Source organism: Falco rusticolus, chromosome 4, assembly GCF_015220075.1.
Source record: "Falco rusticolus isolate bFalRus1 chromosome 4, bFalRus1.pri, whole genome shotgun sequence".
Classification (NCBI taxonomy): Eukaryota; Metazoa; Chordata; class Aves; order Falconiformes; family Falconidae; genus Falco; species Falco rusticolus.
Window position 1 is genome coordinate 88,359,776 of NC_051190.1, and position 26,673 is coordinate 88,386,448.

At 44.1% G+C, this 26,673-nt stretch overlaps 1 protein-coding gene across 1 annotated transcript; it reads right to left on the minus strand.

Annotated features, from left to right (window-relative positions):
* Window positions 1-7,161: 7,161 nt before the first annotated feature.
* IGFBP3 (insulin like growth factor binding protein 3) lies at window positions 7,162-22,772 on the minus strand. Its single transcript, XM_037385875.1, has 4 exons — window positions 21,884-22,772; window positions 17,906-18,135; window positions 15,212-15,331; window positions 7,162-8,951 (listed from the first exon to the last, which is right to left on the minus strand). The coding sequence occupies exons 1-4, from the start codon at window positions 22,266-22,268 to the stop codon at window positions 8,826-8,828; spliced, it is 861 nt and encodes a 286-aa protein (XP_037241772.1). The 5' UTR covers window positions 22,269-22,772; the 3' UTR covers window positions 7,162-8,825.
* Window positions 22,773-26,673: the final 3,901 nt, after the last annotated feature.

The following is a 26,673-nucleotide window of genomic DNA, read 5'->3' on the forward strand; positions in this document are numbered from 1 at the left end:
CTTTAACAGGGAGGAGGTTTCAGGGGAACTCTTTCCTTTAAATGTTAAGTACGAGGAGCAGAAGTTGCTTCGTTCAGCATTCAGGCTTGACAGGCCAATTTCTTAGAGGGGTTTAGCTCCTTACCTCCTGCTGAACGCAACAGGGGATGGGTGCCTCCTTATCTGCAATCTGGCCTCATGTGACATCTTGCCAGGACTCACCAGCACAGATTTCTGCTGAGCTGCTCTGGCATGGGCTGTCCGCCTTGGGCCAGGCTCTTCCATATAGTGGGATTAGGACTGACGCAAGGAGGTGAAGCAGGCAAATTTCATCTCCCCTATCACAGTGCTGCCAGGAGCTTGGGCTACATTTAGGCCATAGATGCCACGTGTTATGATTTGTCCTGATTTTTATGATCAGCCTCAGTAACAGGTTGAAAAATCAAAGCTCTGTAGTTTTCCTTTGTTTTGGTTTTGGGTTTTTCTTCTGTTTTTAGGGTCTTTTTATTTTTTTTTCTCTCTTTTATTTTAGCATGTGTCAGCTGGTAATCCTGGTTTCAGTGTGTGCCTGCTGCAGCAGTCCCACCTGCGCTGGCAAGCCAAGCATGGTGGGAATGAGTAGGGAAACAGGGAAGGTGCCTCAGGATGCTCTTAGCAGCTCAGGTAACTTGGCGTGCAGCTGGATGTGGAAAGGGGATATACTGTTCCTCGTTATTTCAGCTTCCTCCCTTCACACCCTCTTGCACTCCTCCTACCCCACCTAAAAAAATTAATTAGTGGGAGGTCTTAGGCGAGCATCTGTAATGTTTGGTTCACATTATCCGAGAACCCTACCTACCCCATTTGTGCTCCTTCCTGCCAAATCCCTGCCAAGTTTGCTGCAGCAGGGTTTGTTCCAGCCATGCCTCCTCCTGCCCCTGGCCTACTGCCAGCCGCAAAATGCTCATAGCACAGAAATGAGGTCACTGCCCTGTGCACTTAATTTGCTACCCTCCTTTTCCCCTAAAGCTGTCCAAGACAACCTACAGTCACCCGGTACTGGGCTCTGCTTATACTGAGTCAGAACTGCTCATCACTGGTGTACAGACGTCGCATTCATGGCAGCTAGTGCTGGCAGAAGGCAAGGGGAGAGAAAGAGGGAGAGAAAGAAAATGGGGGTGATAGGCAGCCAATGTTAATACTGAAAGCTCACCAGCATCTCTGTTCACTTCTCTACCGTAACAACACATGCTCTGCAAAGGCAAAACTTAGGCAGGGAACAGCTTTCTACAGACCCAGCCCAAAATGATCAGATATTAAGCACATCAAGATTCAGCCTCTTTGTTTCCAAAACCAATATATTCCTTTGACCTTGCACTTGCTAATGAGAGTCCCCAATACATCACAAAATAAAAAAGCAAACAGAAAATGCATCACGTATAGCATGCTTTCTTCAAAGGGAAGAAAAGTGGGATGGTAAAGAATGGCACATGGCAAAGGCTTGTCACAGCATTTACTGCAGTCTTGGAAAGTGCTCAACTCCCATAGTGTCAGACACTACTACATGGGAGCCCCAACAAAATACTAAAACAGAGCCTTTTTTTTCCTGCAAATTCAGAACCAAAGATGATTGTGCTTTACCAGCAGCCTAGCAGCACTGACTTTGCAGAATTAGAAACATTTTCTACCCACATCACTACCTTGCTATTGCAGAACACCACCAATGTCTAATCCCCAAACAACCCATAATAATAAAAATATCTGTAAAAAAAACCATACAAGTGACTCACTCCAAGCTAGACTCTCAGCCCATGTTGCATGCCGAATGGGCAAATCCTGTCTCTAACTTCAGACAAGACCTTTGAAGTGGGTCTAGTTTTCCTCGGCTATCACTTCCCTGATAAACCACTAGCCTAAACACCTCCCCAGGCTGCGCTCACAGCAGGCCCTGGGCTTTCTATTTGCCAAGACATTTCGTATTTATGGACCAACTATTTTATGCAGTTGTACATTGCATTGAGAATCAGGCAGGGTTTCAGACAGGAAAGTGGGGTATGAGCATCTGACTGCATTTAGCACGTTTGCCTTCTAGATGGTATATAGTGAGCAACAGTAACAGAGCTGGGGCAAGTGGAGGGCTCCTTTCAGTGACATGTCACCCCATATATCCTAGTCACATTAAGGTAAAGGCAGGAGGGGACAAATATGGAGAGGATCTGCTAGGAGTATGGCCAGTTAGTTCTGCATTACCAGAAAGTACCAAGAACAACAGTGGTGGAGCAGGAGTCCAGACATACCAGCACTTGCACTCTGAGTAACGAAAACAGCTCTGACCATAGCTCTGCCAACAGAGGGCTTTATTTTATTTTCCCTCCTTTCCTCCTCCCTTGACCTACCTCCTCCTCCAGGGTGCAAAGTTCATCTACAAGTAAGCTACTGCGAGGGCCTGGGGAGAGGCGCAACCTCCCGCGGGAGGGACACAGGAGCAAGCCTGCCCGTGAGTGCTGAAGTAAGCTCAAATGAACCAAGCCAGACACAGCCCCTTCCAGATCTGGGCTGTTTCATTCCATGAAAGTTTCTGCTCCACTTTTCAGACTCTGTGTCGGATTATCCACCTCGGAGTGGCAGTACGAGCAGCCCAGCAGCGGCGAGGGCGTGCAGGGGAAGGCAGGGCTTGCACACACGCTTGGCTCCTCGCTGCTTCCTTACGAACCACAGCTCCCAGCATGGCTATTCCCGCAGAGCCTCCCCGCTGCAGGTCTGCTGTGCAGGGGCACAGGCAGTCTTCCTCCTGCTTTCAGTCTCCTCCAGCTGCTGTTAATCTAACAAAGAGCAGCCCATTTGTGCCTACACTCAAGGGTTTTAATTGCATAATTATGCCAGTGGTGACATGTGATTTTTTTCCTCTCTCACTGATGGGGCTTTGTAGTTCAATGGGCTGATGTGTAGAGGCTGAGGTTCCTTGCAATAGCATCCTAGTGTGGGATGTCTGTGGAGGCCTAGAGCAAATGCTGGCTGTATCATCATCTTCTTTCATATTTTCTCTTTGCCTGCAGCTTCTGTTTGTTGCTGTTTTGGCAGCTGAGCCATCACTGTTTAGCCCCAGCAAAGGAACAGAAAAAGAAAACCAGCAACATGTCACTGGTCGTAGGGCAATAGCAGCTGTGGAAACGTAAAGCAGGATCCAAGGGCTGAAGGTTGCCATGTGGCACCCCTGTGATAAAGCAATAATCAGCTTTTCAAGCTCAGTTAGTTAGGTCTTTTTTACTGGGTGCAAGTTATGTGATACCTAGCAGACATAGGAAACAAGCCTTCACCTTGAATATTATCTGCGTGGCATAAGCAGATAAAAATAGCCTCACCTCTCCAGTTGCAGGCAGCGAGAGAAATGTGCACTCCGCCTGGCTCTCATAAGCAAGTTCCTTCACTGCCCCACTTTTGGAAGGTCTTACCACACATGGCTGTTGGAAACCGTCCTTCTCAATGACATTTTCTTCAGCTTCCCCGGTTTTTCTGGATGAAATCTCAGCTGCTCTCTGCAGTAATAACTTCACTGACTTTCTTCCCGTCCCCACTCATGGAGGGAACAGGGGTGTGAAATTAGCCATGAGAGAGAAAGGCTCTTAAGGAATTTGGATAGGTCAGCAGAAGTGGAAAGCCAGGATACATACTGCAGCAGGACATGCATTCTGCAAGGATAAACTGAGATTTGCAGTATTACCCTTTGCTTCTGCTAATACCTGGTCTCCAGTTTTTTTTTCAGCTGCAACTTTCAGTCTTGAAGTCATTGTTTAATATAATGTACAGGGCAAAATCAAAAGCAAAGGTTTTTACAGTGAGGTTTTCTCTAAGGCTGGTGTATATACTTCTACAGCTGCAAAATCTGAGCTGGAAGAAATAATATATCAAATGCAGAGTTTTAAAACTAAAACTTTTCTGGTTTACAGAACAACAAATTTGCACTAGGTGCCATTTTACCATGAAATCTCCTTTTTAGTAGAAAAAAATAACATCTGCTCAAACAGTGTGCTGTATAATGTAGACAATCTCATGTGCTGGAACTCTGGACACCAAGCTACCACATCTTGATGGGTTCATAGGATCACGGAGTGGCTGAGGTTGGAAGGGATCTCTGGAGGTCACCTGGTCCAAGCCCCTTGCTCAAGCAAGGACCATCTACAGGTGGTTGCCCTGGACCACGTCCAGGCGGCTTTTGAGTATCTCCAAGGATGGAGACTCCAAAATCAAATGAAGGTTAAGTACTTTCCAGTTGGAAGAAGATACCCAGGTCCACTGGACATTCCAAAACACTTCTCTTCTAACAGCCTTAAATAAAATGAATTCTGCATACTTGCAGACAAAGGGATTACTGACACTGACCACAAAAAGCTTGCCCTTGGAATAGTCTGATACCCTTTTTGGATCTTATTTTTGCAACTCTTAGGAAAAAAAAAGGGAGTGGGGGAAGAAAAAGGGGTCCTTTCTAATGCAGGAAGGAAACATGCTCTTCTGCTAGAAATTAATAGATGTGAGGAGCTCCTAAAGGTGCTGCAGGACCATATACAAAACAGCTACCTATATCAACATTTCAGTTGGAATACTAATATGCTTTGGCATTCAGGAAAATTGCTCAGCACTTTTCATACTTTAAATATAATTCCTATTGCTAATACATGAAAATCTCTGTGGAGCCATCCTTGCTTACACAGTTTTAGAGAGTGACTAGAGATACCAAAAAATGATTTCCCCAAAGGTTTGTAAAACCATTACTTAAATTTAGGGCTCAGTTCAATAAAGAAATATGCTGTGTTAAGGTTTCTATGGAATTTACTCATAAAAAGTTCAGACTGTACTAAAAACTAATTAATTCTGTGGTTTTGGTATTCATTGAAGCCTCCTTCCCTTGTGCACAAATAGCTAACATTATGCCCTGAAGGGCGTGCATGCCAAAAAGGTGGAAAAGGATATTCTGAGCTCAAAAGACTATAGCACAGTAGGCCTATTTAAGAAAGGGAGCTTTCTCAAATAGTTTGAAAGATAATAGAGCTGCCTGCAGGCAGCTTTAACTTGCATTCTGGTCAATTACAGGGATGTATGCAACTATTTATTATGCTGGTTAAAATAAATACTTACCACATCAATCTGGGCTACATATGTCTAGAGATGAAATATACTCAAAAAGAAATTAGCAACTTTTGCAGTACATACATTAAGCTTTTGTAGTGCCTTCCCATGCAAATATTTGACGTGTAAATAACATTAGCCCTTACAAGGATTTTTCTGAGACTTCAAAACGTTCATCCAGATAACCTGAGATTCTTGAGCGAGCTTGTTAAAAATAAAAAAAGCTGACAAATGCTCACTTAAAAAAAAACCAACCACCTGAGCTCAAGGCAGTGAAGGCACCAAACAGGAGGTATTTTTTCTAATGCATACCTTCCATTTCTGTCACCAGAAACAAAGTCCTCCACTCGTTGCAGCTCTTAGCAGGAAATACTGCTAACCTGCACACAGAGAGAGATGTTCCCCTGAACTGATAATGACCCACACATTGGCTTCATGCTGCCCACATTCTGCTGCTTGGATGCAGAACACAAATATTTTTGTTTGAATCACAGCCTGGCTCCTGTAGCCATGAGAAAAATCTTTGAATGGCAAGTCACTTGTCTATTGAATTGAACCCTTGTCTTCATAGAAATAGGAATGTTAAAAAACAAAACAAAAAACAAACAAAAAGGAAAAAGTCACCACTGATTATTTTCATTTTAAAGAGTATGGGGTTTGGTTTTTTTGTTTGTTTTTTTTCTTTTTTGGTGGGTGGGAGGTGAATAACATTATTTTGCATTTCATACTAAGAATGCCAGCTGCCAGGCACATCAGATAGACAACAGGAAGCATCCAATACTAGTGCAAGCAACTGTGCTTGTAAAAAATATTTAGAAGGCAACTTCTGAAAAAAGGGGAAGCTTTAAGTTACAGGTAAGTTTTTTTTTTGGGGGGAGCTATCTTTAGACACAGCCTTTGGTTTAAAGACATCTGTTGGAAGCAAAATAACCAAACTGACTCGCACAATCACTTTTTTTTTTTTCCTTCCCCCCTTATGGCTGTATGTTTTTTCTGTTACATACCAAAGACCATTAGTACCACTAAAGGAGCTGAGTGCAGTTTGTTAAATAATTCATGTGACAGATTGCTTGCTTGAATTGGTCCAAGTTCCTTAAGATGTAGTATTTTGGAAGAAATAAAGTTGGTGTACTGCAGAAATCAGAGAATTTAGTATCACTTAAGCACCTTTACTACCCAGCTTCTCCTGTATTTATTTGGTTTTAATGGTAGGGCAAAACATAAAAAGCTTAAAAACTTGACAAAATATACTAATCAGAAATACTGCCACAGCCTGTTAAAACATTTCTGCTTACTGGCAAAATGTGGCTTGCAAGGCAGCCATCTATCTTTTTTGGCAAGAAGCTTTTTTTTTTTTTTTTTCTTTTCCCCACAAGGCTCACGAGATAGCAATTAAAAAAAAGCAAAATACTCATTTTCATGAATCCAACCCTTATTTTCTTATCTATGGTTACATGCCAAAATACTGCTGTATATATAACTTTATTCCCTGTGTGAAAGTATTTGAAAGGAACTGGTTTACAACTTAAAAAAAAAAAAAAAAAAGCCCAGCATTTTATTTTTTTGCCAACAAATCTTTGCAGGCATTACATTTGCATTAGCAGTAAAAATGTTGCAATAAATCTTCACCTCACAAAGCTTTCTGTAACCATCTGTCAGCAAATCTGCATTAGCCTGGAGTCAGCATCACTTCACGTATACTACTTTTTCTTACTCTAAGGTTAAATAATTTCAGTTTTAACAATGATTCGAACTCATTAGATAGAAATCAGGAAGATGTGCAAAATGCACAGAGGGCCACTCAGCTCACACATTTCAGGGTAAGGCTTTCATCATCTGATTTATGGCCATCGGCTGCCTCTATGCCGGCAAGCCGCATAGCCAAACCCTTCCACGCCAAGAGTTCCAAGCCATTTGCCGGCAGGCAGGAGGGTGGCTGGAATCCATGGGGCAGGAAAGGCACAGGCTCCTCAGCCCCATGGTGGTGTCCCCTCCCCGGCCCCACCAGCTGCAAACCCACTGACTGCCCCCAGTCTCCACAGAGCCCCCACCCCAACAGCAAATTACAGTGCTGATGGCTTCTTTTTGCTACAGTGACATCAAACATTTATAGTGACACATATAAGAATATATTATATATTTATATAAATATATAAAATATTTATATAAAATATATAAATAAATACATATACAAAATATGGCATTACTTTTCAGAGAGATGTTACATTTCACAGGCCACTTTTCCTTATCCACATTTCATCATCATACAGAATTTGTCATGAAGTTCAGTAAACAATCAGCCTCCAAAAACAGACTTGCCAAAGTCTTCCTTATGTGAAAGCATCGCATACCAGAACAAAACCGTATCACTTCTAATTAAAAGGACATCTATAACACCATGGCAGATGGTTTAAATATTTAAACCCAATGGTTCTTGTTCTATGCTTAGATGCAGGCAAATAATTTCTACCAAAGTCAACACAAGCAACAATTGTGTAGAGCATAAATGAAGTGCGTGGGTCTCGACACCCCGGTCCATGATCCCCCCCATGCTCATCGGCATAGTTTTAAACAGGGGTTCCTCATACAGAATATGTGCTTTGGTAGAGTGTACCATGACAACACAGAAGACGTACAGTTTTTCAAAATAAATAAGCAAATAGAAAGGGTGGTACTGTATTGGCAATTTTTTGTCCACGGTTATTCTATATTAGTGTGAGCAGGAAATGGAGGAAATGTTAAGCCCTGTTGCACAAACTGAAGCGAAGGACAGACAGAAAAATACTTTACTGAGAGCTTCAGTGCAACTGTTATCCTTTCCAGTGGCATAATTCAGTGATAGGTACATTAGGAATACCAATAAAATAATTAAAAATAAGAAAAAGAATTATCTTGGCAACTGCAGTTATTTCCAATAACAAAACTTAATCTCTCCTGAAAACACCTCCTTCGCTCCACAAATTCATTTCCGTTGCCTAGAATAGGTCAGTGTGTATGCATATGGATCTATACATATTTGTAAATCATTCCATACCCTTACTTTTTCTTGGCATACAGAAGTATACACTAGAATTATTGTGTAGTATTTGGTATTCACATGTTACATTTAAATAGTTTATTAAAAAACAATTATATTAAATACAGACTAACAGAATATTCATAATATATTTTACAGAAAAAATAGCCATGTCTTTATTTTAGAAATAAGTTTCTTTAAAAAGTTCTTTGAGATTTTTATAAAACTTTTACCCGTGAAGATAAGTTTCCCGTCAGACCTGTAAAAAAAGCTTAACTTTTAAATTCTTGTGGGTTTTTTCTTGTTTGTTTTTTTTTTTTTTCTTTAATACCTTTACAAGCTTACAATCTATAAATTCTTTAAAATAAGAAAACAAAACAGTATCTTTCGGGATCAAATTGGTCACAGGCCGTTCTTTAAAAAGTCAGTGGAGACTCCCTGAATCCATTCTGAAGTGCCTTTTGTTTTTCTCTCTCTGGGTATCAATAGTGCAGGTTTACGTGGGAATTCAGAGCTCCCTACACATGCTATAGGAAGCCCGACACAAGTCGGTGGCAGGGTGCAGCTGCAGCAGCATCCACAGAGGCTGCAACTCCCTATCTGCCACCGAAGGCAGAGCTCCTTACTCCACGCGCCAATGCAGTCCACAGTGTTTGCCCAGCCCCTCCAAGGTCTCTGCGAGGTCCAGCAGCCACGCACAGATGCCAGAAGAGCTGGCACTCAGACCTCATTTGCTTTCCAAGTTATAGCAGTGGACATCTCCTTTTCCCTTGCCATCATACCCGGGAAGCGGCTGTCCGTATTTATCCACACACCAGCAGTAACCTCTCTTCCGGCCTTTGGATGGGCGACACTGAAACGGAATAGGAGACCCAGTCAGCATTATTTTTCTTTTCTCCGCTCTTGAGTGTTATGTAGCAGGGATTCCTGCTCATTTGATGGCTGTACTTCCGTATCCTGGCCATATCCAGAATCAAACAGAATGTTTATTACCACTACAATGTACTACAATTAAGGCTTACCTTCTCTGCCTATCAACCCCTTTGGGTCTAATTATTCCATAATATAATTGCTCTGAGAACTACCAGGAAACAGCCTCATGAACTACTCCCCGTTATATCAGGCAGCACAGTTGCCCCCTTTGAATACTGGGACCACCTGCAACAGTAGGGGCTGACAACCAGGACCCATCTTTGGAAAATAAAGTTAACAGATCTGTTCTACACTAAAGCACAGGTCTGGCAAAGACAGCCATTGCAGCAATAAATACCCTGGGCTTGCATCTGTCTGCTGGAGGAGTTTCCGTAATGTAGTTGACACTAACAGATACATAATCCTTCTGTAATGGAGTTATCACTTTAACAACTGCTAGGTGTACTAGAACTTTACATGTGTATTTTCTGATAAATAAGGTTGCTTATATACTAGTCTATAACCTATGTCAGCTTTAGAAGTTGCCTGGTGGAATCTGCCAGCAATGCTGACCAACCTGAAGCTACGACAGGCAACGACACTAAACCTCTTCAGAAAGAGCAATGCAGTAAAACGTATTATAAATTCTAGCAGGTACTAAGTAAATCATGCTCTCCCCAAGGAACCAAGAATGGTAAAAACTAAAGGAGATGACATGCTGCAGGCTGCACTCAGTATGCAACCCTGGGCAGTTACATACTGTGAACCCCTGGGACCTGCAAGGCTTGCACCCAGTTGGAAGACATGTGTCCCCAGAACAGAGATTACCTCACTAGGTATGCCATGGTCAACCTCACTGCCAAGACACAGCCCTCATGTCAGCTCAGGTTTTGAGATCTGGTGATACAGGATTTGCTCCAAATGTTAACAGACACAGCTGTTCAGTCAGGACAGACTTACAAAGAAGGCTGTGACACAAAGACACCTACCATTCCAAAGACTGAGGTTTCAGCTGTTGCGTCACCAGCATGAAGGGAGACAGGCTAGACTGAAGGCACTTAGGGCCCTCAGCACTGTAAAGGCTATCGTGCAAGCACAACAAATGCTGCCTCTGAGATCACACTCACAGCAATTCAAGTATTTCAGAGGTTCAGGCTGGTACAAGTCAGGTAAATTTTGCCGCTACCACTCAACTGCTTGTTCTCTAGAGTCTAACAGTTGTGTCCCCATCTCCCATGTGGGTGTATGGCAGCGGCTCACAAAGCCAAGTGTCTTTTCCCTGTGCAAGTACACAAAGAAACATCAAGTATGGGTTGGGCTTCACACGCTGCCCAAAGTGGGCTGACCCTTTCCATGTCTAGTTCAGGACCCCAGGTGAAAGGGTGCTATTTGAGACAGAACTGTGAATACGTGTCACTCCTGGGACAGCCTGCACCAGCACATTGGCCCCCGAGCCAACTCATTAGTGGCAGCACAGAATAGGGTAGACTGCCTTCACTAGAAACTTGCAAGAGTGATGGGAGCAGATCACACATTAGACACACATTTCTGAACAACTTTCCGTCTTGTTTATTTTAGAGTAAATGAAATAATGCTAATCACCGTAATGGCAAATTAATCTATCCTTGTGATATATTTGAGTAACAAACCCCATGCAGAAATAATACAGTGCCTCCGCGGCATTTGCAGTCCTTCTGCACTAGCCCTATGTAAATGGACGGCAGCAGGATGACAAGATCAAACTTAAGAGTATATATCAGCCTATTTTTAGGAGAGGGTGAAGAAGTTCAAACCTACGAAGAGAACAGCCACATTAATAATTTGCTAAACTACGTGGTTAGCTGCATTTGAGTTCTAGTTACCTGTTTGGCTGGTTTTCTGTACTAAATGTTAAGTTTTACAACTTACATTTATTGTCTGAAAAGCCTGACTAGGGCTTGCGTGTTACTCTCCAGCATTTCTGAGAATGGCTGCTCAAAGTCCAGTGACATCAGCGAGAAGTCTTCTGTCAAGTTTGGTGGCAACTGGACTGGACTCTAGCTTAAGTGGCATTAACATTTAGTGCCTTAATTTCTTCATGCTCAAAACTGAGGAATTCATGAACAGCAGCCTTTGCACAACTTAGATTTTACATAAAAGGAAACTGAGGCAGTAGTTCTTGAGTTGTTTTTCCTAAGAGATCAGGCACAGATGGAGCCTGAATTAGAGCACAGGGCTTCTGGCTGCCAGCCTGGTGCTCCGGCAGTGAAACTACACTTCTGCTAATAATAGTAACACAGCCTCCCCTTTTAGAAGTACGTTACACAATCTTGCTGATTCATAGGCTTGCATCACTCTCAAAACAAATGATCAATTAAAGTTATCTCATGTTGGTGGAGGTTTTGATTGCTTTTTAAAGTTGCATAATCAATTTTTGGAATAAGCTACAACATGAAGTTAAGACTTCAAGAACACCTTCCCTACTACTAATATTATTTTGATTCCTCTTGATGACACATTTGGAAAACAAAACCCTTAGATTGTTCTACAGCTGAAATAACACTCAGTGAGGAAACAATTTACCTTTTCCAATCTGCAATAGTGTACTACCTGCTCAGCCATGCTGCCCATAGTAAACCACTTCCAATTCAAAAATGATGCTCCTATTGTGAAGCAGCTAGCTTGCCCTACAGCGGCTGTGGGCAGCTCATATGGGAAAAAAACAGATATATTTATATATATATAATCTGCTCTTCTGCATTTTGTACTCCACATATATTTTAAGGCTGTGCCCAGCTCTTCCGTATAACTTCAGAAATCCAAAAAAGCTGGAAAACTGCCCAAGCAGTAGAGCCATTAATTACTTCTGATAGGAACACCAGCTGCCAGCTTCCATGCCACCTGCCCCTCTCCCTTCCACAAAGAAGTGCCGCAGAGGCATTTGTGGGGCACAGCAAAGCATATGGTATCCCATTGAATTCCCGGTCAGCCCAGAGGTCTCCGTGGAGCTACAACTGTGGTCTCCCGGAACAGACTGCAGACAGTACTGACATATACCGCGGGCCGTTTTGGCTCTCACCAAGCCCAGCTCTGTTTTCAGTGGAAAGATGCCAGCTCACATTTAGGTGAGTATCTAGCTCTGGTACACAAATATGGAGCAATTCTGGTAATTTCCCCATATAATAATTCTAATTTCATCAAAACCTTTTTTTTTTCCTATGTTTGAAGCAGAAACATGCCTCTATCAATCTACTTCACATAAATATACCTATATACCACAGTTATATAGTACAACCTTGCACATGTTATTAAGACAATTCTGTATTTTAATGGGTCTGATTTGAAAGAAGTTGATATATAAACACAAGGTGTGAAGTATTTCTCACATTATATCCTGACAAATTTAAAGTTCTTAAAATTGTTTCACATACGCAAATTACTTCCTACAGTTGTTCCTGAAAAGTCAATTTCTAGATATCCACAAATGTCTTGGAAAATGACTGCTTCCAACTTGATGGGAAGAGTAGGTGACTAGGAAGGCAGAATATACTAATATGTGAAGCGCCTCCTGAAAGAGTTTTAATGGTTTCCAGGGTGATCATAATTTATCAGATTCCTGCTGTCACACACCTATCTATGTTATCCCAGGCAGTGGTTATGGCAGCTGCTTCCAGAATTAAAAATGCCTAGCTCACATGCCTTTGATGGATTTACTGTCTATTTCCTAACTTGTTATTCCAAATTTTGTTGTCATAACAGAATATAACTGAATTACAGATTGAATGCTGCTTATAATAGCAATGAAGGAAATTAGTAAAATACGCTAGCATTCTGTTAATGAGATTAGAGACCTGCTCACCATGCCGAAAATATCGGACCTACACGCTGATGCTCCAAAAAGAAAACCAAACATATTTGTTGCATTGCCTTGTGGACAGTGAATTCAGTCTGGACAGGACTCCTCACTTCTCAAACTGATACTTTTTTCTAGGAGTTAATTCTACGAGGGCAACTCAAATACATTATTTCTCGTTTGTATTTTATTCGTGTGAGAAGCAGCCTGTCTCTGTAAGCCCTACCTGTGAAGGCCTGCCCCTAGGGTTGACTGAAGTTCATTTACAGAAGCACTCCAACTGCATTTCATGTACAATATTTACTCATACAGGCTCCATTTGTGGGCATCTCCTACAAGCTCCCAAGTTGTCTCAGACTACCACTGAAACTACCAGACCTGTGTGAACTGGCACAACGCTTGACAAGGCTGGCCAGGTATGAAAGTGCCCCTTCATCCTGTGTTTGCTGACTGGATGGGCTGCTGCACATAAGCGCAGGAAGCTTTCCTAAAGCAGTTTGAAAGTCTCCTGGCAGCACAGACTACACAGAGGGCAGAAGCGTGTCTTTTCTCTGTACCAACACCTTACTCTCGTAAATCAACTTCCAGGTACAAAGACTAAGTAAGTGTATTACCTTTCTTTCTCCCTCCCGCCACCTCTGTATTTCCTTTTTTCTGCCTCAGTGGCAGAACTGACTGCACTTTAAAGTACAGTCATCCTTTAAAGGAAGGCACTTTAATACATGCTTACTGTGGATCTGATTTACTACATACACATGCCAGAGACCACGTGCAAACCACCACCTTTTTGCTGACGAAGCAAAAACCTCAGAGTCTGAAGACAGATGAAAGAAAGATCTACTGAACAAAGTAAATACCAATCTGCAGCCTTCTGTAATACCTAAGGAAGGACTACAGTACACTTGTGTGCCTTGAACACAGTTAAATGACGTGCTGTTACACAGCAGCTAAGCAAATGCTTTTAAGGCACAGAACACAGCCCTAGCCTCACTCAACGTAGCAATCAAGATGTATTTTCTGAACAAACACAGACCAAGATGCAAGCATTGCTCTCTGCTATTTTACACATGGCAGGACATGAATGACACCAGCTTCTCAAAACTCCAGACAACAAAAAGAAACTCTGTTCCTGTTCAGGAGTTGCGACCACCTGATCAAGGAAAAGTTGGCAAGATCAGCAGCATGAACCAAAGGTCAAACAGCACAGTTAACACTCAGCTGATGGCAGAAAGGAAGGCTGGAAACCTCACCCCTATTGCAAACACCCCACCTGACACTGCCAGCTTAACACAGAGCTCCAGGGAATATCCAAAAGGGAAAGACTGTTCCTAAGAAAGTTGGAAGCCAAAAAATGGAGAAATAGCATTCCTAAAATAAGGTTGCCTGGTTGGAGGTTGGCCTCTTGCTTCCAACCAACAAACCGTATCAGCTAGTAACAGAGTCAGTTGCTCCTTTGGTTACCAGGGACAGAGAGGCTGACTCGTGTAAACCCAAATGGGAGAGATAAAATGGTCCACAAAAAAAATCTGTCCTTACAGAGGGTCTGGACTTGAGGAAAATCTTAAAAGAAATCCCTGAATTCAGGAAATTTTGGAGTTATACCAAGAAACACACTTGGAGGTAGGTCATGAAATAAACACTGGAATGAGATGGGATGTGCACACCAAGCAAAGAACCTGGCACGTCTTGCACTTCCCCAAGTTACTGAACGAGCTCCAAGGGCAGCACTGAATGGAGAATGCTGCCCATAGCTCAACCTTACACAACTGAAGCATAAATACCAGCAGTTTAGGTCTGCATTTGTCAAGAAAGGTCACAATCCCAGAACCAAAGAGAGCTGAGAAGCCATATTCATTGTGGAGTAGCTACTAGATGTATCGCTTTCACGATAACATGACTTGGATTTTGGAAGCAATCTGTGTAGCACATGAAGGACAGATACATACCTTTCTCAAGTTCCCTTTTGTAATATGATCCAGTGCAGTTTTTCTAGGAAATCTCAAGCAGCTATTTACAATTCAAAGCATTGATCTATTGCAGTCATATGGTGATTGCAACATTAGCTCTGTGGGTTATTACAGAGGCACTGCTTTTTTTAAACCAAAGGGCATTAGTATATAGGACACCCACCAACCCATGTGTGATTAGGTATGAAGTTTCTCAAATGAATCTGTTGTCATGACCAACAGAAAATAAAAACACTGTCCCCACTTGACAAGGTTCATCACTGTGGGATCAGGTCCTAAAACTGGAAGTGAACCAGTTCCTCTGTAAAATGATACATAATACACCTTACTGGAAAGATTCTTCAGGAAAGATGCAGTAAAGGTGAAGTGCGTTCACTGAAGTGATCAAGACTCTGTACTTACTTGCTTTTTCTTGTAGAACCCTTTCTTGTCACAATTTGGAATATGAAAGCCCCTGGGACTCAAGACATTCAGGATCTTTAGGTGGTTTAAAGTGTCTTCCATTTCTCTACGACAGGGACCCTGTTAATGAACACATTTTAGAAAACACAGGTGAAACTTCATTCCCCAAATACCATCTTTCGCACTAGAGTTAATAAATCTTTAAAGGACAAAAAGCACAAACCCAAGCAAGTCCATTAAAACAAAGAGATGGCTCAATACGTCAAAAGATGGACCATTCACAGATGGTCTTTCTGCTTTATTCAGGATAAACCTATTTCTAAACACTGTAGGCCCTATGCTACGCTGAGGCAGGCTGGCATTTCCAGTTGAACTCACAGCCACATATACCTACGGCAAGGCTTAACCAGTATGTAAATCAGTCACATATAACAGGTTTGGAAAAGCTGCCCTTGTACCAAGCAGGAAACAAAGGTAGGCAAGCAACTGGAAATACACCACGTGGTAGGTTTTCCCTAATACCATTTTATTTTTGTGGTTCTGCTGGATTTAAAAGCCTAAATGAAATGAATTTAACTGAGAACAAGTAGTTTGGTTTAATGTATATGTAAAAATATTGCAACTTTGGACAATTCCCAGTTTCAACTGGACCAAAGGGATGTGGCCACACACAGGAACGGCTGCACACAACAGTCTCATCAGATGTCACTTTTTGCTTCGCTTTCTCCATCTACAAAGGGCTGACAATAATGTAGAGGTTTAGCTTTAGGACAATGAGCCAAAAAGAACTTCCAGAAGCACTTTTAAGAGCATTTCTCAAACACCAACTAATTATTTCTCACTGCAGCCCTTTAGGGTAGGGAGTAAAGCATCACAAGCCCCACTTTGCAGTCAGAAAACCAGGAGCGAAGTTCACGTTTTGCCAGAGGCCAAGAAGGCAGTCAGTGTCAGCAGTGGGATCAGGATTCCCTGTCTCGGCACACTGCTGACTAGGTTCACCAGGCCACTTCTTCAGCAGAGACCCGAAAAAATTCCTTTGCATGGCTGTACGGGTTTAAAATGTTTAAGGTGCTGTATCAACACAAAGACTCATTTGGTGCAATTTTTAATTGATGAAGTAATGACATATATACTTTCAAGTGGTAATTGTAATAGTTTGCTCATGTAAAGTGCCCTTCATGTCTCTGAAAACATACAGACTCTACAGCTATACTGGAGTTTAAGACTGATTTTTTTGGTTAACAAAGACCTTCACTGCTGCTTTCATATGTTTTCTCTCAGTATCAATCTCACACGCTCAAAACATGCACTGTAAATTGCTGCTCTTATTGGCAGTTCCTTAGCAGAAAAAAACAAAAAAAAAAAAAAAAAAGAGAGAGAAAAAGAAACTGCCCAGACATGCTGACCACAAATCCCACACATGCAAAGATTTGGTCCCCAGTTTAGGCCTACAAAAAGATTGACAAAAGATCAATGGCTTTTTTTTAATTATTATTTTGAAGCAGGCTTCCAAAGTCAGAGACATCAGTATCAGAAACTAACATGCAGACACAGCTAGAAGGTCATTTGGTGTCAAAGGCATCTGTCCCCGATGGACTTATTTCTGGTTCTTGCAGACACCAGCAGCCTTGGTAAGTTGGTGCGCCTTTGTTTGCAGGGCCCAACTACCACATAAATAAAACATTTATCCTAGTTAAAAGCAGGACCTTATTTTTCCTCAGAGCTACCAAAGTTCATTCTTTTACTGTACCGTAGGCAGTTTACTTCACATTTTTGGGAGGAGGATGCGCGAGAAGGCAGATACTGAAGTGTTTTTACTAGATGGCTGGACATCAGTGAAACTGAACATGCAGCATTACCACCCTTGCTGTGTTAACTTGGAGGCCACAGTCTCTTCAGACACAGCTCTCCACCTTATACAGGTTTTAAAACTTCCTTTTGCAGACGGGAAGCCATGTCTGGTTTCACCACAACCATTATGATGAAATGCCAAAGTACATCCAGACAAATTTTTCAGGCCACCTAGCACAGACACAAGGATTATCTGTGTTATCAGCCAGGACGTCCATGAAGAGGAATTATTCTCCCCTCATATTCACCACACTCCAGCTGCCCTGCAGATCCACTGGGGAAGTAGGAAGCAACGGCAGCTCCTGTGCCTGTGAGCCTTTACATTTCAGCAGTGGTACCAACTGACAGATGCAAGTGGATGTGGTGTTCAGCACATCATACAAACAACGACTGATCAGTCAAGATCCTAATTCTCAACCCTAAGTTCACCTCCCTTGATTTGCGCCGTGGAGCATGAGCCACTACACTATTGCAACCCAGTAATGCTGCTTCCAACCAAATTTGATGATGGTATCAAACCTGACCCAAGTCCATTTGCAAAAACATGTGGTAATTACAGGGGGGAACAAGAACTTTCAATCTCCAAGAAGTGACTTTGTGAAAATCATAATTTTATCAATTGCATTAGGCCCCATGCTTTCTGAACATCATCTGCTCAGTCTGCCAATTGTCTGCATTGGCAGATCCAATAGTTTTACCAGTTAAACAGCCAGAATGCCCTAAATGGCTGCAGCAGTTACCACCATTTACTTACTTAATGTCATATGCACAACATACACATATACACACACGCATGAACACACACATGCTGGGAAATGCCTTTCCCTTTACTAAAGTACTTACATATTCAGTCTCTTGTTTGGATTCAGAAGAGAAATTCAGTGTATCTGTACTCTGCGAATCATATTCCACTTTATAGCGCTGTGTATTTTTGGCTTGCACTTTCCTGATGATATCTATTTTGATGTGTGGTGGATGAGATTTGGAATCTGGCACCCTGTGAGAGTTTGGGATGGCCTGATTTTCTGTGCTGCTGGTACTCTGGTCGTCTTCTTCTGAATCACTGGAATTTCCTTCAAGAAGAACAAATGCAGTGGAGAAACAACATTAATCAGCTGCCAGCTGCATCTGGAGGGGCAACAAGCCACTAGATTAGCCTATGTGCCTAATTTTCTGTTTACAAGATAGCAATATAGAAAAAGATTTAACAACTTTGCATTCTGCATGCATTAGCACCTTTGTTGCCAAGTCAGGACTTCTATAACTGAAGCATCCCCTTGCTCCCGGCAGCCTCACAAGGTGCCCCACCGCACCGTCCGTGCCAGCTGCCCAGCACCTGACCATTAGCTAACCTCCACCTACTGCAAGCCCACCGTCTGGGGTTGTGGACCCACTGTCCGGTGCCCCCTGAAGTCCTGTCTGGCAACAGGAGGGGCAAGGTCTGCACAGCATCCCCCTCCCTGGGCCGTGGACCTACCCCTTCTGCGGCTGCTGACCCACAGCTGGTTTAACCCACTTCAGATAAACACAGCTGGCCTGGGTGACTTATGGGCTGTCGTGCAACTCTCTCTTCCCCAGCATGGTAATTTTATTTTATTTTTTAAAAGAGGCATTAATACCATAATTCTACCACACTGAGTGTCATGGCTTTAGCTGCCTATTTTTACCACTCTTTCTTTCTTAATTTTATCCAATATACAGAACAGGAAAGAAAAAAAAAGAAAAAAATACCACCCAGCATGTTTTCATTCTTCTGCTATTAAAATCAGAAACATTTCTAAGTGTACAAAATAAATTTTAAAGGTAGTGGCCAGAAAAATGCCATTCATTCTGTAATGGTGTCACAGGACAAACATTGGCTTTCATCACAAGCTTCAAAAAATATTTTCTCTTTAAATTGCCATCCACAAAAATACAGGAGAAGAACATTTTTCCAAAATACTGCGTAAGCCCAGTGTTCCCATACCTTCCGAGGTATTTGTCTACACTGCATTTCTCCCTCTTCAGAGACTCCTGCAGTGTAACTGTAACTGTCTACATTTCCTCCAGGGAATTTTTCAAGTTTGGATACTCCTATCAGCAAAGTAGCCAAGTCCCACTAGCTGCTGCCTTGGCTGCTGGCCACCTTTTTTTTTTTGTTTGTTTGTTTTAAAGAAATCATATTGCAAGTGCATAATGATAACTGATGTGCAAGGAACATCCTGGAAATCTGTATTAAAGTTATACTTGATAGCTCACTGAAAAAACACAAAAGAGAAGAATTTCAGTGCTAAACCTGCAAGCCCATGATCACGTAGCCCATTGAGTCTAAATACTTCAACATAAGCATTACAGTGGCACTGCCAATACACAGGTCCAGAAGAGGAACACTGAGAAAGGATCCAACCTAACATCTTGGTACCAGTGGTTTTAGTGTAGCCACTGCTGGCAATAGACATAATTTGACCAGGAAAATCCAACTCCCAGTGCAAGTGAATTAAGGAAGTTTAAGTCATAAGTCTAAATTTCCTGGCTTTTGTGGGTTTAACTCAGACTCTCAGTGGTATCTGAACATATTTTTGGTGGTTTAATGTCCTGTTTTTAAACAGTGGTATTTTTTTTCCCACATTCTCAATGAAGTTTGCAAGAAATGACACAATAAAATGTTATAAACTTGAGTATCCTAAGTCTCCTATGCCTACTATGTTTTCTGCAATCAGCCCAGTTCATCAGTTAGCCTCCTCTACCAAAAATAAGGAGAAAATATTCTTGAAATGCATTAATTACCAGGCTGGTCATTTCAGTTTAAATAGGCCGTCACGTTTCAATAGCACTTCTTACTCTTCAATTTGGAACAGTGGTAATGCTACATTTTAAACTGTAAAGCATATTTGATTAAGTCAGTTTCACCAGACTTGGTGCTGTCTTAGATTTACACCCTGGTAACAGAAACAAATCTACTACCAGAATTACTTGCTTTCTTAAAAAAGAGAGAGATCAGAAGGGTTGCACATGCACACTACTCCTACTTAACACTTTCATGTCCACAAAAATCCTGAACTGGAAAGTAAGTCAGTGGCCTGCTAGGGTGGTTGTTAAGAGGTAACATACCCCACCCCATACCGACTTCTAGCAATTTCTGTAAACTAGGAATGACAAGCATAGCATGTGATGCCAGCCCTGGCTGTGTGTGAGGGAGATGGTGGGAATCTGCTCGGGGAACGTGCCTACCCGGGAGCACTGGATTTAGAGCTGGAAGTGGAGCAGTCCCCACGTGGAGGTGGGCACTACATGTCACACTGCTTCAGCGCACATCCTTCTGGTACCCCAGGTTTGCAGCCTTCACCCCTTGAACGTGAACTGTAAGGTTCCTACTTTGTGCTTTTTAAGGAGTCAAGAGTTCCTACTGATTTCATAACTGGAGTTCTCCCTCAGCCAAGAATGCAGAAACGAGAACAGCATTTTGACTATTTAGGCTGAAAATGGAGAGGTTTCCAGCCAAGTACAGCTCTGCCTTCCCCTTTCCCTTCTATAACAGCCATTGCAAGCGCTACCCACCCCCCACCCCAAACAACACCAACCCCCAAATCCGGAAGAGACACCCCTCGTTCCCAATTCATGGGAAGGATGGCTATGCAGAGCCAAGTTAATGTGATGACGGAAGCTGCTCCACGTTCCAATGGGATTCAGAACTTCAGCGAGTACCTCTGAACTCTCATTCAAACGGTCACTGCTTGGGAGCAGCACGTGAATCCCCATGGTAAGGCACACCGTGAGAGCAGCACATACATACTGATGGTAAGGCAGCTCTGCTCCCCGCAGCACCCGTGCCACTTCCTCAGCTGAGGAGCAGCCAGCCAGGGAGTCTGCAACCCAGCTGAAAAACTCCTGGCTTTTGAAAAATGCAAACAGTGGAAAGCCTTCTGACACTTTTCTATTAAATAAATGTTAACATACTTGCTGTTGGTTAGCAAACAGTTTAATGAAATGTTTGCACAGAGGGACTGTGCTTTCTTGATCTGTATCCCAAGTTTCCCTGTCTTAAGTTTCCAAACGCGCACGCTAACAGAACTTTTTCCAGCTGTCCCTTCCTCTTCAAACAAAACCAAACCCGCTCTGTGAACGTCTCATTTACAAGGCATGTAAGAGGTACGGGAAAACTTCGTTTCACCAAAGATTTGCAGTGCAAGCAAAAAAACCCAACGTCCTCTTAAACACTGCTGTGCAAACGCTTTGCTCGGAATAACCACCTTCCCGGGCCAGCGGAATATTTAACTCCTTTTTTTTTGTTGCTCCCCTCACCCCGTGCTTAGCGCTGTCCTGACCGAGCCACGATGCAGCGCAGGGCTCAGCCCACTCTCCCCAGTTTTTTCGCACTCTCTTTCCAGGAACGCGGGGGACAGACCTCCCTTCCCCCCACCCCCACCGGCCTGGCAGTCCCCCGCACTGCGCAACCCTTCCCCACCCCCTCGATGTTTATTTTTTTTAATTAAAAAGAGCAACTCTGCCTCTTTTGCAAAGAGCTACTTCATAGCGTCGGTGTGGGAGAAAGTAAACGTGTACACAGCAAAGGTGCGAGCGGTACATCTGCCATTCCCCGGGCGAGAGCCGCCCTCCACAAACAGCCCAGCCTGGGCTACGTGGCTGCCGGAGCCCGGAGCAGCCCCCGCCGGCGGGGGGTCTTTCCGGAGAACCCGGCCCGCAGCAAGCCCGCCCCCCATCCCCCCCTTCCTGCTGCGTGCAGCTGACTTAAGTTAGAAAAAGACAAAAAAAAAGAACAAAAAAAGGCAAGGAAAGAGCGGAGGCGGCGCGCAGCCAGGCGACCCCCCGCAGCCCTCTTACCTGCAGCGTGCGGTCCCGGCAGCAGGAAGGCCCGCAGCCTGCCGCCCGCCGTGCCGTTGGTGCACAGCCCGCGGCCCTCCAGCAGCGCCTGCAGCGGCCGTGCCTCCTCCCTCCGCGGCTGGCAGCTCAGCCCGGCCCCGCAGCGCTCCGTGTAGATGCCGCAGGGCTGCCCCGGCCGCAAGGCGCAGGTGAGGCAGCACCCGCAGCCCGGCTCCCGCACCCTCTCGGCGCAGTCCGGCTGCAGGGGCTTGCACTGCTGCAGCGCCCGCGCGTCGCAGGGCTCGCAGCGGACCACCGGCCCCGCCAGCGCCGCCGCCGCCCGCCGGCCCAGCAGCGCTAGCGCCGCCGCCGCCACTGCCCACAGCACGCCGGGCCGCGGCACCATGGCAACCGGCGGAGCGCGGCGGGGGGGCGCCAGCAGCGCCCCCGCGCAGCCCCGACGCGGGAGGGGGCTGCGGGAGAGGAGCCCGAGCAGCGCGGGCAGGCAGCGCAGCCCGCACTCGCCGACCCCCGGCAGCCGCCTGCGCTTAGTCACATAAAAGGTTGCAAGAGCTCGCTTGCAACAAAGGCAACTTTTTCCTTCGCCCTCCCCACTGCTCCCTGCAGAGCGCCTGAATCACTCAGCTCGGCGCTGACTTTTTTTTGCCACATACAACACTGAGGGGGAGAAAAAAATTCGTAAAAGAATTCGTAAAAGTAAATAAATAAAAAAAAAAAATCAAAAAACCAAGCCCAGACGGTCTGAAGAAAACTTGGTCCAAAAACGCTTAAGAAAGGAAGAGAAAGAGCGGAGCAGGGGAAAAGAGGAGGAAAAAAATAAATTAAGAAAGCAAGGTTCCCTTCTTTTTATTCTCTTTGCCGCCTGCCGTCCGCCTCCACTCCACTCTGCGCCCATCTGTCTCGTCGTGTCGCCCGGGCCGCCCTATATAGCGCGGCGGCCGGCGGCCCGCCCCGCGCCATGAATAACGCGCGGCGCGGCGCGGCCGGGGAGCGCCGGCCCCCGCCGCATCCAGGTTTCGGTCACGGAGGGCTGGGGGGGGGGCGCGGGGGCGGTGCGGGGGGCGCGGCGGTGCCGGGGGGTTATGGGCACTTCTTAGGAATCAGCTGTGAGGGGTGAGGCTCTGGGGAGAGGGGCATGTCGTGCGCCCTTTGTTCCAGGGGAAAAAAAGCGCTGCGTGCGTGTGTCCGCGGGTGTTGGATGCTCGCGGCTGTTTCCGTGGCAGCGGGGAGGGCGAGCCCAGCCGAGCCCAGCGAGCCCAGCCGGCGTGGGGTGCCCCTGCTGAGGGTCCCGCCCGCGCCTCTGCGCGGCGTGGGGGAGCCGTGCCTTCGCTCGCACATACACGCAGGTTCGGGACGTACCTTGGGTTTACGGCGCACATGACAGCGACGTTTCCGAGGGAGGTGGGGAAGGGGACGACGATGACGGGGGATGGGACACGTATATGCACGCGCACGCACGCACACTGGCTTTGACACTTTTGCACAGGCGTTGCACTGCAGCGCAGGGCTCGGGCCGTGTCGTGCCTCAGCCTGGGGCATGTGCCTCCGCTAACTACCTTTTTAAAGTGTTTTCTGAACTCTTAAAACTTTTTCCCTGCCCCCAGAAGAAAACGGTTTCCATTGCAACCTCCTCAAAAACGTAGGAAAGCCCACCCCAAACGTGAGGAACCCCAGCAGCGAGACCCTCTGTCGGTCCTGCACAATGCACGTGTTTGTGTTCTGCTCGCAGGCACCGCCAATTCCACCCCCTTCTGCTGGGTGTATTTTGCTCCCCCTCTTAACATTGGCAGAGAAAATCTGAATCTGCAATGCCAAAATTTGTGACCATCCTTTCTGAGCCCCTCCTGCCAGCTAACGTAGAAGGGGATGGTGAGGTGTAATGCGTAGACATATTTGGTGTTTCAGCTGTAGGAGCCCACTCCTCGTGCAAAATAAAATCAATAATGCTTGCAGATACTGACTTGTACCAATATATTCCACCGTGGGAATGATATGAGCCAGACCGTTGCTGTTTTCAACCCCTTCAGCATTAACACTGAAGCTCACCTTCCAATAATTCATCAGCTGTTCATGTGTCTAAATTCAAGTGGAAGAGTTGAGTATATATGTTATCGCTCAACATACTGGCTACGATACTGTGAATCTCGAAAACTGCACGTGTTACAAATCCAGTCTTTTTAGATAGTTCAGTTTGTTTTCCCTGTTCCTTATTCAGTAATGATCCCTTTCAGATATCATCTTGAAAGAGGCATCGTACCTGGCAGGGCAAAAAAGAATCTGATTCTGTGTCTGAAGAACGTGGTGCAAGAGTAGACAGAGACTTTTCCTCGGGAAATGATGTGTTGGAAGAGAGATCAGCCTTGCTTAATGTCCCGACTAGTGCCTGCATCAAGGCTTTTCAGCCTTTTGTCCTTTTGGTCATTTTGTTAACTGACCAAAAGAGGTCGCAGGTTGTCCAGGATTGAATTCCAGACTCTCTCTGTGGGAGCCCATCTACAAAGGAGGGATTGATCAAGCACAATGTACTGCATGTTTGGTTTCAGAGTTGGGTTTGGTTGGTGGTGTTTTGGGTTTTTTTTGGGGGGGTGGGGGGGTGTTGAGACTATTGCAGGAAAGCTTACTGTTACCTTTTCATTTTACTTTGGTTTTAATAACTGTTTATAGTCTAAAAATCTTTGGGATTGTCTGGCAGCAGTGTATCAGGAGAACTCGGATTAGGTCTGGCGTGAAGAGGCAGCCTTCTTTCTGCTCTAGCAGCAGCACGGTAGAGTAGCACTGTACGCTGTATGTATGTGGGCATCTTGTCAGTTGGGGTGAGCTTTTACAGCATGCTGCTTTCAAAACTGAAACGGTAATGCAAGGGAAATGCTGAGAGAGAACATGAGTAACATGGGGCAAGGGGAATCGGAGGACAGAAGGAATGAAAGAGTGCAACCCTTTTGCTTCACCCGTCGTAGACCTCTTACTTACACACTAATACCAGTGTAACTTGTATTTGAAACTGTGGATCAAATACAAAACAAACGTTTTTATCAAGTTGGAATTTGGTTCCCACCATCAGAAAGACTTTTTTTTTTCTTCCTCTTCTTTCTTTTGTAACATTCCATGAACTTTTTGGTGCACCACTTTGAAGCTCTATTAATAAGGAGATATTTGCAATGTCACCAAATAAAAGTGGTCCTTTTTTTTTTTTAATACACAACTGTGTATATGTTTTTTAAATACACAATTGTATATATATTTTAGTATACATTTTTCAATAGCATCAGCCAAGGTTAATGCAACATCAAGGTACTTCGAATAAAAAGCACTCCAAATGGAAGACTAACAGTGCCAAAGGTGTGGCTGAATCACCTTTGCAGTGAGCAGAAAGCCAGTATGTGTCAAAGATCAGGTCAGCCTAAGAGCTTTTGCTAAACAATTAGCTGTTTGCACTGTCTTAACCAAGGGGCACTGCATTATAGTGCATTTATATGAACGACAGAAATTTGGTTCAATGTATCTGAAAAGCCCAATAAGAGATTTATAAAGAAAAAAACTACACACCTATAGCTAACAGCTGAACTACCCTTACTGTAGTAGCTGAACTACTAAGGCTAAACCTTAGTAATATCGGTGGAATTATTCTATGTGGACAAGGCCAAGGGCTCAATGCGCAATGTAGCAATGTTTATAAGACTGTACCAGATCTGAACTTCCACACTTACGTTTACTATTTATTCTAGAGGCTTTGCAATTTTTTTCCTGTTTATTCAGTTTTACTGGGAGGAGAGGAAGAGACAAAAGCCATGTAGGGTTATACTGAACCTCTACAGTCAGTTCTAGACTGATGAAGACCAGATGTAGATGGAGAGCAGAAGAGGAACAACTGAAAGGCTCTGTGCTTCAGACAATCTCACATCCTCCTCCCATTGCTCTAGAGAGTGAAAGAGTAATTTATGGAATCTCAGAAAGGATGCACTTTATTTCCCCTTCCACTTTATCCTCGCATCTCTTTCATATTCAGCACTCTTGCTCTCTTCTCTGGTGTGTTAGCTGAACTCATAACTTTTGTGCACTTGTTTATCGGAGGCTGTGTTTGCTACAAGGACAAGATATGGGAACCAGACTTGTGGTTGAAGTAGCTCTACTTTCTGCTGCATGGTCACATTACATTTTGGAGCAATCCAGATTTTGTAGAGTAGTTCCATTGTATTGTCAATTTCACTGTCAAGAATGTGAGCTTCCCTATATAATACCTTTTTAAAAGAACTTGTGAAATTTTGGAAGTCTTTTCCTTTTCCAGACCAAAAAATACCCTTTGCAGAAGTCTAGAGATACATAGCACATCTTGGGTTGAAGGCTGAATCCACATTTGCAAAGTGTCCTTTAATCTGGGTGTCTCTGCTCTTCTTTTTGCAGACTTTGGAGTTTTAGGTACAAAAAACTTCTATAGTCAGCAGAAAGTAGGATTTCTTCAATATGCTCTTGTTTTTCAGAGGAAGAATATTCAGATTTACAATGAAGTCAGTTGATATAATACAAACTTTAAACTTAATTTAAATGATACTTTCTAGATCATGGTTTGCACAAAGGCAAGGATTAAGATCTCAGCATTATTTGTCACCTGTCTGTTAAAATGTAGTTTAATGAAACTTTCCTGCAGAACTGTTCAGGGTTTTGGGCTAGACATGAACATCTCAGGTGTTTTCCGGCTCCCCCCCTCTTAAGCATGCAGTCTTAACAAAGTAGAAAACTGTACTGGATTCCTCACACACACCACCCTGTGCTGCTTGTCTGAAGACGGCAAT

Coding starts and splice junctions, on each gene's coding strand:
- IGFBP3 (XM_037385875.1), bottom strand. CDS start 22,268: ATGGTGCCGCGGCCCGGCGTGCTGTGGGCAGTGGCGGCGGCGGCGCTA. Junction 15,332..17,905: donor CCAAACAAGAGACTGAATAT/GTAAGTACTTTA, acceptor GTTCATTAACAG/GGTCCCTGTCGTAGAGAAAT. Junction 8,952..15,211: donor GGTTCTACAAGAAAAAGCAA/GTAAGTACAGAG, acceptor ATTCCGTTTCAG/TGTCGCCCATCCAAAGGCCG.